Source organism: Erpetoichthys calabaricus, chromosome 12, assembly GCF_900747795.2.
Source record: "Erpetoichthys calabaricus chromosome 12, fErpCal1.3, whole genome shotgun sequence".
Classification (NCBI taxonomy): Eukaryota; Metazoa; Chordata; class Cladistia; order Polypteriformes; family Polypteridae; genus Erpetoichthys; species Erpetoichthys calabaricus.
In genome coordinates, this window is record NC_041405.2 from 11,193,262 (window position 1) to 11,205,185 (window position 11,924).

Below are 11,924 nucleotides of genomic sequence, written 5' to 3' on the forward strand. Positions count from 1 at the left end.
ATTATGGTGACGTTAACCCGGAAGTACTTAGGAGTCATGAGGACGGAAACCCGCAGTACTTCCGGGACACCTGAAGAAGACGTTTGACCCGGAGACAGAATACTTCTGGGTTAGAGACTTTAAAAGGACTATGGGAAACCCCAGCAGATTGAGCCGGAGTTGGGTGGGAGTGTGACAGAGCTGCTGGGAGTTGGAGGATTGTATTATTGATTATTATTGTATTATTGGAAGAATTGTGGAGTGTGCGGTGCTTTATGTACTTTATTGAAGAGAAATATTAAAAGAATATTCTTGTGCTTTTACACGTGTGTCTGGGATGTCTGTCTGGTGGGTTCAACGGGGCGCTGGGTACAATTAACTTGCTCCTTGTCTGCGTTTCTTCTCTACTTTATACCTGATGGTTTTGTGATATGCATACTGGGTCAGAAAATGTAGGATTGAATCCAGTTCAATAATTCTCAATCTTCTTCCAGTTTCCTCATTTGATGTAAACTCCTGCAATTTACAGTTTAAAGTGCTCTTGTACTTTGATTACCGGGCTTGTTCTGACTGTCTAACTGCAGTCTTACAAAGAGGTAGTAGTTGGTTTTTGTTTTGCTGCTCAGAGGAATAAAAAATACTTGCAAGTACAGTGGATTCAGAAAGTATTCAGACCCCTTCACTTTTTGTACATTTTATTGTAATGTAGATTTAATTTTATATAAATAAACTGGCCATTTTTGCCCATCAATCTACACTCAGTGACCCATAATGACAAAGTGAAAGCCTGTTTTCACAAAGGTTTGCAAATTTATTAAAAATAATTTATTGTACATTGATGCATTTACTGTACAAGGTGTTCTTTAGCCTTACTTCCATGTAAAGGTTCTGATGCCCTCTAATGGTCAACAATGGATATGCAACTTTGTTAAAAGAAAGAACAAGCAGAGCTGAATAATCTTTGATTTATGTTAGCTGATACCAGTCTGAAGTTTTTAACTTGCACATTTAAGGAAGGACAAGTTAGGTCGAAACATTAAGCATCCAGATGCCTTTTCTTTGTAGTCTTCATGTGGGCCGCAGTCACAGACAATATCATCAGCACCAGTCCCACGGATAAGAGTCCCATCTTCAGATGACACCACCTAAGTCTGCTGAGGCTGATAGACCCTAAGGGGGATAAAAATAAATAAATATATGGAAAACTTGTAATCAAATATGTGGTTTAGTGCATATAACCAGAAATATGAAGACCTGAAATATTTCAAATATTAAAATATGCTATGTTTTGTTAAAAATGAGTATTTTAATGAAATTCAAATTAAAAAGATAAAGATATAACAAATAGCATATTAATTAATATAACCATTGTTGAGTTGTTATGAGAGATGTGTCTCCTGAATGTTTTATATGAGATACTAGGAGGCTTCGCCCCCTGCTCACTTCGCTCGCCCACTCTTCTCCCCTCCGCCTGCGCTACGCGTCAACCACTTCGCTTCTCTGCCGCTCACATTGTGAAGAGGGGAACGCACCTCAAGGAGACACGATCGCTCCTCCGACACCCTCTCTTTTAAATGTTGATGCAATAGGAAACACATCTTTTTTTTTTACCTCCTCTTTGCTTGATCAGCTGCTGGCTTGCATTTTGCGTGGCGCACTTCTGTCATATCACCTATGTCCATATATTTGATCACTTTACGCTTTTACCTTTTCATCAATATCGCATTGAATTTTGATTTCATGTTTGGAATTACATCGTGACAACACAATGTATAACTGCCTGTGAGTGAATATCGTTTCTTTCTCTCTACAAAAAATGTGTCTGACATAACCATGCAGGACTTTTCCAAATCTCTTTGCAAAAACTCTTGTCTTGCGGGGCTTGCTTGGCACAAAGACTCATCTCGTGGGACGTGAAAGTGTCTCTGAGACAATCACGTCTCGTCTCCTTCCAAGATTTATTTTTATAATAGAGAGATAAAAGCAGATGCTAATAAATAAAGATGTGTTTTAATAAAAGGTTGTATTTATTATTATTTAGCTCACATTGATGAACAGATTTCTATTATCTATTTAAAATTAGTGATAATTGAGACTGCAGTAAGTAATCCGAGAAGAGGTGAATTCTTAGTATGAAACTGATAAAAAAATTATCTTTTTTTAATTTGAAATAAAACATCAGGAAAAAGTATTGCTTTCTTTTTTGTTATACATTTTATATTGTAAGCTTAGTGTGAAAACATTTTAGCCGGTGAAGTGGTGGATGTCAGCTAGTATATATATATATATATATACTATGCTCGCTTCTCTTGCCAACCCCCGTGTTTAGTTTTCCGGATACACACTTTTAAGATTTTTTTTTCTTTGAATTGTTGCTATTTCATTAGTTTCACTTTTATTTCAGAACTTCGTTAAAAACCATATTTGGAATCTTTCGAGTCCCAACATGCTGAATCTTTTAAATGAGGTCAGTGAGACACGTGTTTAATGACTTTGTACCATAATTCAGGATAGGTTTCTCTGTTTGGAATTTCAGCACAGACAAAACGATCTTCATCATCAGCAGCTAATAATTTTTTTCGCAAAGTAACTAATAAATGCATGTGAGGTAAACCCAGTTTTAGAAATTCTCTGACTTAAACTTCAAAGCCTTACAATATTTACATACTTCTGACATATCACCTGTATCCATATATTTGATCTTCATTCCTCGCATTGCCCTGCTTTTTTCCAATGACACCAGGGGCCTCATGTATAAATGGTGCATACGCACAGAAATGTTGCGTACGAACGTTTCCACGCTCAAATCGCGATGTATAAAACCTAAACTTGGCATAAAGCCACACACATTTCCACGGTACCTCATACCCTGGTGTAAGCAATTTCTCCACTCGGTTTTGTAGACTGGCAGCACCCAGCGTCAAAGCAGTGCTAATGTTCCTGTGTGGTTACCCTTTCTTTCTTAGACCCATATTCCTGACGCCGCTTTATAAATACACTGAAATTAACTGCATATTGTTTATTAGTGTAATGCATCTGATTGTAATTAACCTGTAGCAATATAATGGTCCAGGGAATAGCCATAGTATTCCAAATACCATAACTGCTTTAGCGTTGTAACTCTCACTGCATCTTCTTCTTTCAGCTGCTCCCGTTAAGGGTTGCCACAGCAGATCATCTTTTTCCATATTACTCTCACTGCACCACTCGGAGTATTTATATCACTGTATCTGAGTGGGGAATCACAGCAGCAGCTGATCGGAAAGAGAATTATCGGTATACAGTTTCAAGCACACACCACCTCAACCACAGCAAAAAGCGTCAAAGCCATTCCTGTACGGACCTCGCGTTTCAGAAACAGTTTCATCCCAAGAACTATAAACGCACTCAATCAGTCCATCAAGTGCTCCTTGTAGAACTGTTTGTACTTAAAAGTACAATTACCCCACTGTAAACTTGCACTAGTTATAATATTGCACAACCTGCGCCACTTTATAAAGCGCATATGATGACTATATCATTTTTAAGATGAAATGCAGCAAAATATGTTGCTTATAGTATACAGATAAAACTTTAACTTTATTTAAATAATCAGTATTGTTAATAATTAAACATGTGAGGACACGGTGCCGCAGCGCTAGCTAGTTCACGGATAGCTCCTGCCTTGCGTTGTATTATTACTGGTGCTGACACGACACTGGAAGGATAGACGGATAGAATAATTAAACATGTACTACGAAGATATTTCAATGTTCCTTAAAAGTTTTGAAGAATCGGCGTTCTAAGCTTACAGATGGCTTAACGTCTATTACAGAGCTGATTGTGTGGCGATTGGCTATTCGGAGAAAGAAAAGTAAGGACAGGAATTGGAGGTTAGTACGTTTGAAAGAGACAGTACTTCTGTAATAAATTATTTAATCGAAGGTCGCACATGGCGCAGCAAGCCTCTTGCGTGAGATATGAACAATCACTGCGCCACCGTGTTCCCATGTTTAATAACATGCTTTCATTCATATCATCATGAAAATGATATCACGTATACATCTCAGTATTTTAATTATTCAGAGAGCTGTAATATCACGAATGCAATGGATTCTGTGTCCTGTCGGAGAAAGAGAAAGAACGGAAGCACGTAGTGATTCACACACGTAGAGCACATAGAAGATCAAATACAGAACAAAGCATTTAACGTGCTACTTGAGAAACTAGTTAAATAAACGATTTTAAGATGAAGTTTATGATGTTCTACTTTAATGACAAAATAAACTACGTGATTAAAGTGGAAATTTCGAGATTAAAGTTGACATTTCATGCTTTTTTCCCCACTGTGTGCCTATTTTTTTTTCTCTATACCCTAATAAGCTTTCATATGACACTCAGATGGTCCGCTACGAGTCGCCTTTTCACGCCGACTTTGATATGTGACTTCTTTTTTATTTCGGGCACTGTGCGACTTTGTGAACTTGAGCTTTCGAGTTTCTCCGACACTCTGTCACTCGATCAACTTCCTTTTGTTGATTATCCCACTGTTTAAACCAACAAATAGTACGTTTTTCCTTTGCCTCCACTTGGTATTCGCTGAAATTCTTATATTTTCCCCCGTGCTTTTCCCATTGTCTTTTCACAGAAGGCTATTTATATCGATTTGCATATTCAAAGAGGCATAATTCTGGGAGGAGTTGGGGCGGGACAGAAGGCACGTGCACGTGCGTTACTTTTCACGCTGATCGGGATTTATCTAGTGGAAGAACGTGAAAGTTTGCGTGCGTACAGATTCCTGCATCTGGATTTTTCTGTGCGTATGCACATTCCTGCTTTTGTGCTTACGCCATATTATAGTGTGAGTTCTACGCACGGCGTTATACATGAGGCCCCTGGTCCGTGGTGATTATTTTCCCTCTTTCGAGTAATAATTTCCATTTGTTTGCGCTACTGCGATCTTTACTTTCTTTTTTTTGATACCTGCTTTCATATTCTTTAACTTTCTCTGCATTTGTATTGCACCATTTTTTTGAGCCTTTCGAATTCCACTGCTTTCATAATCTCTAACCTGCTCTGCACGTGTCGCGCCAACGTTTTTGAACATCTTTATGAAGTTCTACTTTGTCTTTTACTCTTTGTCTTTTAATTCTGAGCCCGATTTGATGCGCTTTTTTTCAATTTCACTTGTTCCAGGCTGATTATTACTTTCCTTATTTTCTGAATTTGCACCTAGATTATTCTTTATCTTTTATGCCTTTTTTTTCTCTCCAACGCTTTTGAGTCTCTTTTCTCTGCGCTGCTCTTTTTTCTTTGCTTAGTCGTCGACGTTTCATTTATATCGTATTGTCCTTATATGCTTTATAAGCGCTGAGAGCCCTGGATCTGTGTGTGCTCAAATCCTTTACACAACTGAGTGTTTTGCTGCCCGTGATCTTATTTGATATTGGTTGTAAGTAGGGCGTGTCTTGCAAGAATCTCATGTTCTACGTCCCTGCGAGACGGTCCTGAGTCAATCTCTTGGCACAAAGTCTCATGTGTAAGGTCCCCGCGAGACACTCCGTGTCCAATCTCTTTTGTCTTTGCAGGTCTTTTGAGTGTCTTCTGTGATCTCGTCTCCCTAGCCTTTCTCTCCCAGGATTTTTTTCATAATAGAGAGATATATATCTCAATGATCCCATGAGTCATTTATATATTTATATATAATAATAATAATAATTCATTACATTTATATATATGAGGTGGTTTGACTTCTTCATGACTAATGTCACAAGATGAAATCAATATGCTACCTTTAAAAACCTGTTGGAAAACAATGTTGTTGTCTTTTGAGAACCAGACCAGGAACGACATGCACCAGTGTTGTCCTAGCCTGTGTTTATTCTTTCTGCACCCTTAAAAATGATGCTGCCATTGTGGTTCTTTGGAAAAAAGCCATATGGAAACCATTTTTGGTCCCCAAAACATCCATATAAATGTTTATCTGCAGTATACAGACCCATAAAAGGTTTCATAAGTAGTTATAATAACTAGATTTATGAAATCCCCCTGGGTTCATGATTTTAAAGGATTCCTGTCGCATCCAAGTTCAAGTCTTCTTGATCTGTTAGTATCCTACTGGGTAGCCCATTGAACATTAAAGATTTCTAAAGATTTCTATTTTATCAAATATTAAGAACGTTTTCAAAGTCCAAATAACCCTTCTCGTTTTTAAAGTGTTCCTTGTCAGGCAATTGTCCATGAGAAACCCAACAGCCCAGGTAAATTCCATTTAGGAGCCATTCTTTTTAAGAGTGTAGGTCATTTACATTAAATGCGGTACTTTGTGCTGTCCCACTCCATTTCATGTCATCTTTTGTTCTTATTTTACTCTATTTACAGTTTAAAATTAAAATGCTGATCAAAGGCTTTAGATTGCTCATTCTAATCATAATGAATATGTATTTATATTGAAAGAGCTATGTTGCATTCCACTTGGATTCATAAATTCCTCACCTTCTCTCCTGATTCTCTCCTTCAATGGCTGAGACAGAGAGCTATGGTTCCCGACACAACTGATCTCCTCTCCTTGGCTCCATTGGGAGGTGCTGACCTGTAAAGTGGAACTACTTCTGTAGATATTGTCCTGGTGGAGTGGAGAGGCTCCCTGCTGGGTGGTGTGGATCATCCCCACGAGAGAGTGGTCCCAGGTCAGGGTTATGTCAGGAGGGTGGAAACCCACAGCAACGCATGTCAGGGTAATCACACCATTTACATCTGGAGCACTTGACATCAGCACCATGACTGAAGTAAAAGAAATTTACACACAATAAAAATTTCTTATGTTTGCGCTATATGGATAACACTTAAAAAAATAAATTCAGGTGATACCTCCTTTCCGGATGCTTTCTTTCAGTGGCTGTTTTAAAGAGCTGTGGCCCACCTTACACCCAATCTCTTCCCCGAGGGTCCAGTGGGAGGCACTAACCTGCAGAGTAGATTTGCTGCTGTAGGTGTCATCCTGTAGGAGTGTGGGGTCACCCTGCTGAATGGTGTGAGGTGACGCAGGGAGAGAATGATGCCAGGAGATTGAAACATTAGGAGGGTAGAAACCCACAGCAGCACATGTCAGGTTCAGCACATTGGGGTCCTCAGTTGCTGCTTGAGAAATGAGTATCAGTTTGGGGACAGCTGTGACAGAAGAATGACAAATATAAAACTCCTTTTTTTTAGAACATTAAGTATTTATTTCTTTAAAATTTCAAATTGTTATGTTCCACTGCAAGGTTATAAGGAACTGGAGCCTACCCTAGAAATATTATACAATGTCACGTGTGTGAAAGTAAATAAATTAGGGATTTTTTGTTTGCCTCTTCTTTTTATTATTTACCTTCTTCCTCTTGACAATATCTTTCGTAAATATAATATAAATTTTCAGTGTTATACCTTGCTAGTAAACCTATCTCTTCTTTTCCACCATCTTCGCTTATTGGCGGCATTGCTGAAATTAAATTCTGGTTTTCTTCAAATTTTCTTAAATTAAACAGTGACAAAATGGAGGTTCTCCTCATTGGTACAAAATCAACATGATCCAAAGCCGATAATCTTTCACTTGTTATTGATAACTCCTTTGCTATTGATAACTCCTTTGTTTACTGTCATCCTTGACAGTACTCTGTCTTTCCAATCTCACATTAATAACATCACCCGGTCTGCTTATTTCCACTTACGTAATATTTAATCGCATCCGCCCCTCCCTCACTCCCCATACCACTACCATGCTCGTTCACAGTCTTGTTACTGCTTGTCTGGACTATTGCAATTCACTTCTCTTTGCTCATTCTAATAAATCTCTCCATAAGCTTCAGAATATGCCAACGTGAAGTTTACTAACAAAAAAATCCACAAAGGTAAAATACAAAGACGTAAAAACAAAAGTGGCTACCTAGAAGCAAACAAAACCAAAGATCCTTAAAATACTAAACTCAAAAGCCAAAAGTGAGTGCAAACTTTCCACAACACTTTCTATAAACTTCCCAGAGAATTGTGGGGAAAGTGAACAATATAAGAACGAAATAATTCCTCAGCACATGTCTGAGGCACCCAAGGCCTTATATCAACCACAAGCACAGCTAGCAAGGTCAGGGGGCCCTGACCCCACTAGGTTCAACATTAAAAAACAAGGAAAATATCCAAAAGAATTAACATAAAAAGAAAACAAAAATGAAAAATGCTAAATTATTTAAAGAACAAGAAAATACAAATTAAAAAACAATGCAATAAATATAACAAAAATATATTTAGTAACATACATACATACATGTCCTGCGGTGGGTTGGCACCCTGCCCAGGATTGGTTCCCTGCCTTGTGCCCTGTGTTGGCTGGGATTGGCTCCAGCAGACCCCCGTGACCCTGTGTTCGGATTCAGCGGGTTGGAAAATGGATGGATGGATGGACATACATACATACTGTACATACATACATACATACATACATACATACATACAAAAGAATTAATAAGCAACAACAAAAGTAACACAAACTAAGGAAACTAAAGCCAATGATGGAACAATTTTTTTCAACGATGTCAGATTACAATTGTGGATTCGGCACCAGTCCATTGCACAATAGACGTATTCAAATGGTGAGCCAATCAGTGTAATCTGCGTGGCTGACTGATGGAGCTCTCCATTTAGCTCATTCTGTAAGAGGTTGCTTATGAGCCAGTGATCACAAGTTTGTAGCTCACTATGAACAGTTCATAACAATGCAAATTTTGAACTGAGATGCTTCGTGGTGTGAGTCCACAGTCATTCGATATGCAACAAGGATGAGATCTGCACTGTGGACGAGTGGAATGTAGCAGTGAGGCTGTGCAGAAAAGGCTGGGGCTGACGCAGAGAGATGTCAACTGACGTCACCAGAAAAATGCACACCACCCCCAGTAATCAGAGACCCGCTCTGCATGGCTGACTAATGGAGCTCTCCATGTAGCTCATGCTGCCAAGCGCTCACTTCTGAATGCAGAGATCACAGGTTTGATGCTCACCACAGTTCAAATCTTCGAACTGAGGTGCTTTGTGGTGTGAGTCCATGGCAATTCATGAACGTATCTGAGAAAAGGTAGCAGAAGGACAATGAACACACTTCACACAGACTAGGACAACATGGGATTTGAAGCTTGGATGTAAAAGGTGTGAGGCAGCAACACTGCCACTCAACCACCATGCTAGTCTCTTATATTTTTGCAGTGTTGTGTCATTATATGTTGCACAAAGACATGCATTGCATTACTTTGAGTTGGACAGTCTACATGTGCTCAAGTGTGTTCTGCAATGGACTTGTGTTGTATCCATGGTTGCCTTGTATTCAATACAACTAGTATAAGATTCATCTCTCTGCAACCTTGCAATAAAAACGTTAGGTTCGCAAAATGGATGGATGAATTTTAGTTTCAGAATATTTTGCAATGTCACATTCCTCCTTGTGTCATGCTAATTATGAACAATTTTGCCCTTTAGTTGTTTCAGGTGCTCGTTTTGGGTCATTTATGTTTCTGGTTTACATCAACTCAATCTCCCTTTCTGTTCATTTCAACTTTTCTCTGCCCTGAACACAGATTCTGCCTGCCTTGATTCCTTTACCATCATGTCCAGCTTCAAGTCTCGTTTCTCCAGCCTAGCCACAATTCATCTACCTACGGGCCCCACAGAAACTAACTTTATGAAAGCAAGAAAAAGACAAACTTGATTACCTTTCACCTCCAGATGTGACGTCGCCCATAAGGAAACTTTTTTTATCTTCACACAGAGAGCTGAACAAGTGAAGTTACCGCAGTCTGTGGGCTTCACAGCTCTAATGGTTAGAGAGCTTCCGAGTGGCCTATTGCTTATTGAAAACCGTCCTTCTTCGGTAATATCAGTTTTCGAGGATTCAGAGCCATTTGGAAACAGGTGTGTCTGCCGCCAAAAAAAAATTACATTTTCACAATGCCCTTCTTTCAAAGTGCAAGAGAACCGAACTGTCTGTCCAGCCAGAACAGCGGCAGAAGGAGGAGTGAGGAGAAAGTGAACCGCTGAGGTGAGGGAGACATCTGTGAAAAAAAACAAATTTGTGAGTATCGAAATTCTAATTCTACTAAATGTTGGAAGCTCATGAGGTCTAATTAAGTATGTTTTAGGTGCTGTTTATCAATTAAAATAAAATCGAAAATGTATGTTATATGGGCTATGCAAAAACTCTGTGGCTTGAGTGGAAAATCTCAAGTGGATGATGTTCCAGGACATTGATACCAGTGACAGAATTTAAAGAAAGCTTTGCCTTCTGATTAGACTGGGGTGGGATATAAATGACCTCTCAGCCACATTTAGAAAAAGAGGCCAACATAATTGAGTAAACATCAGTCTGGGGGACTGTTTGGGAACAAGCGTTACAGGACAAGTGTTCATAATTGATCATCACAAATGAAGAGCTCAGAATAAAATACAACACTGTTACAAAATATATATAAAAATGTAAGGGCCATTGATGCTATTAAATTGTATATTTTATTTTAGGTACCTTTAAATATATTGTTTAACATACAATAGTAGTATTTTTATTATTTAGTTAAGTGCGGCTGTTGTGGCCACATTGTGCAAATATCTAAATATTTCATCTGTACTTACCCAAGATGATTAAAGCCCAGCTTCCGGGAGGCAAACAGCATTTCTGTAAAACCATCGCACCTGCAAAGTGACCACACTACTGAGCACAGACTTTATTCTAACATCATACATTTGCTTCGGCTTTTCATTTCCTGCCACAGTTTCAAAGTGATTGGCCTTAGAGAGGTAGAGGCCTCTGACGCAGCTCCTGAAGGGTCACAGTGGTTTCTGTTTCTTGTTTCTGTCAAGTTAATTTTGTAATCACAGGCTAATTCTGCCACCTACACTCATATTTGAAACACACAATCAAATCTCTTTATTTCACTAGTTTTTGCATGTGTTGGTTCAGGAATTTGTATCAGATGGACATTTGTAGAAAAGTAAGTACAGAATTTAGTGGTAGATTCTGAGGATTTTAAAGGAGCACTGGACTCATAGGATAGAAGGGTCCTTTCATCAGATTGGTCAGCCCATCACTGACTCAGCTGTAGGGAGGCGGCTTGTTGGCCGAGGTCTTCAGGACTCCGACTGTGTATGTATCCTCATTGTGATAGTTCTTTATTTAGTGAAATGTGTATTCAATTCTTGCATTTTGCCTTGTAGTTTCTGTTATTGTATTCTTGAGGTAGCCATGATAGACTGGCGATCCGGCTTTGTGAAGAGGATTATTTGTGTTGTTTTGCGTATTGTATTTGCCACATTTTTTGACACTCACTGCATGCCCAGCCTACCTGGAAAAGGGTCTCTCTGTCTGTTTTTGAGTTGTCTTTCCCAAGATTTCTTCTGTTTTTTTCCACTTCTTGCAATTTTGTTTTCCCTATAGGGGTCTTTTTTTTTGGGAGTTTTTATTTGTCTTCTTAGTGAGTCGAGGCTGGGGGGGCTGTCAAAAAAAGGGCCTCTTAGAGTCCATTGCAGCAAATGATTTTGGGGCCTACAAGAAAGAGATTGTTGTTTTTGTAGGACACAATAAAGCCCTATTACCAATATGCAGAAGAAAACAATTACAGTATTTTGGTTCAGTCCACAACATATTTGTTTCATAAAGTCAAACTGGGTTGTGCAGCAATTGTATATGGTGTGCTCCATGCAGAGGTTCTTTAAGAGCACTTAGTTTATTTACAGGCATATACTGTACATATATATTGTCAAACAGATGAGCTGGGTGTACCTCTTATGGGGACATAGCAGTTCATTTTGTATGTGACACTGTCATTCACCCATCTGAAGAAGATACTCTTTCAGATTCAATGCCATACAAAATGCCATCAGAATGGTATAATTTCATCGGCTATCATTGAATTGGTCCAGTCAGATTTATTACCTTCTCTGTTTTCTTCAGT

General features: G+C 38.8%; 1 gene segment (V, D, J or C); it reads right to left on the bottom strand.

The window, feature by feature from the left end:
- Positions 1–725: 725 nt before the first annotated feature.
- On the bottom strand, positions 726–11,282 carry LOC114662278 (Ig mu chain C region-like). The segment is given in 6 exon segments: positions 726–929; positions 980–1,149; positions 6,454–6,741; positions 6,829–7,128; positions 9,693–10,031; positions 10,606–11,282. Coding segments are annotated over 5 exon segments (1,116 nt in total).
- Between the last annotated feature and the right edge of the window lie 642 nt (positions 11,283–11,924).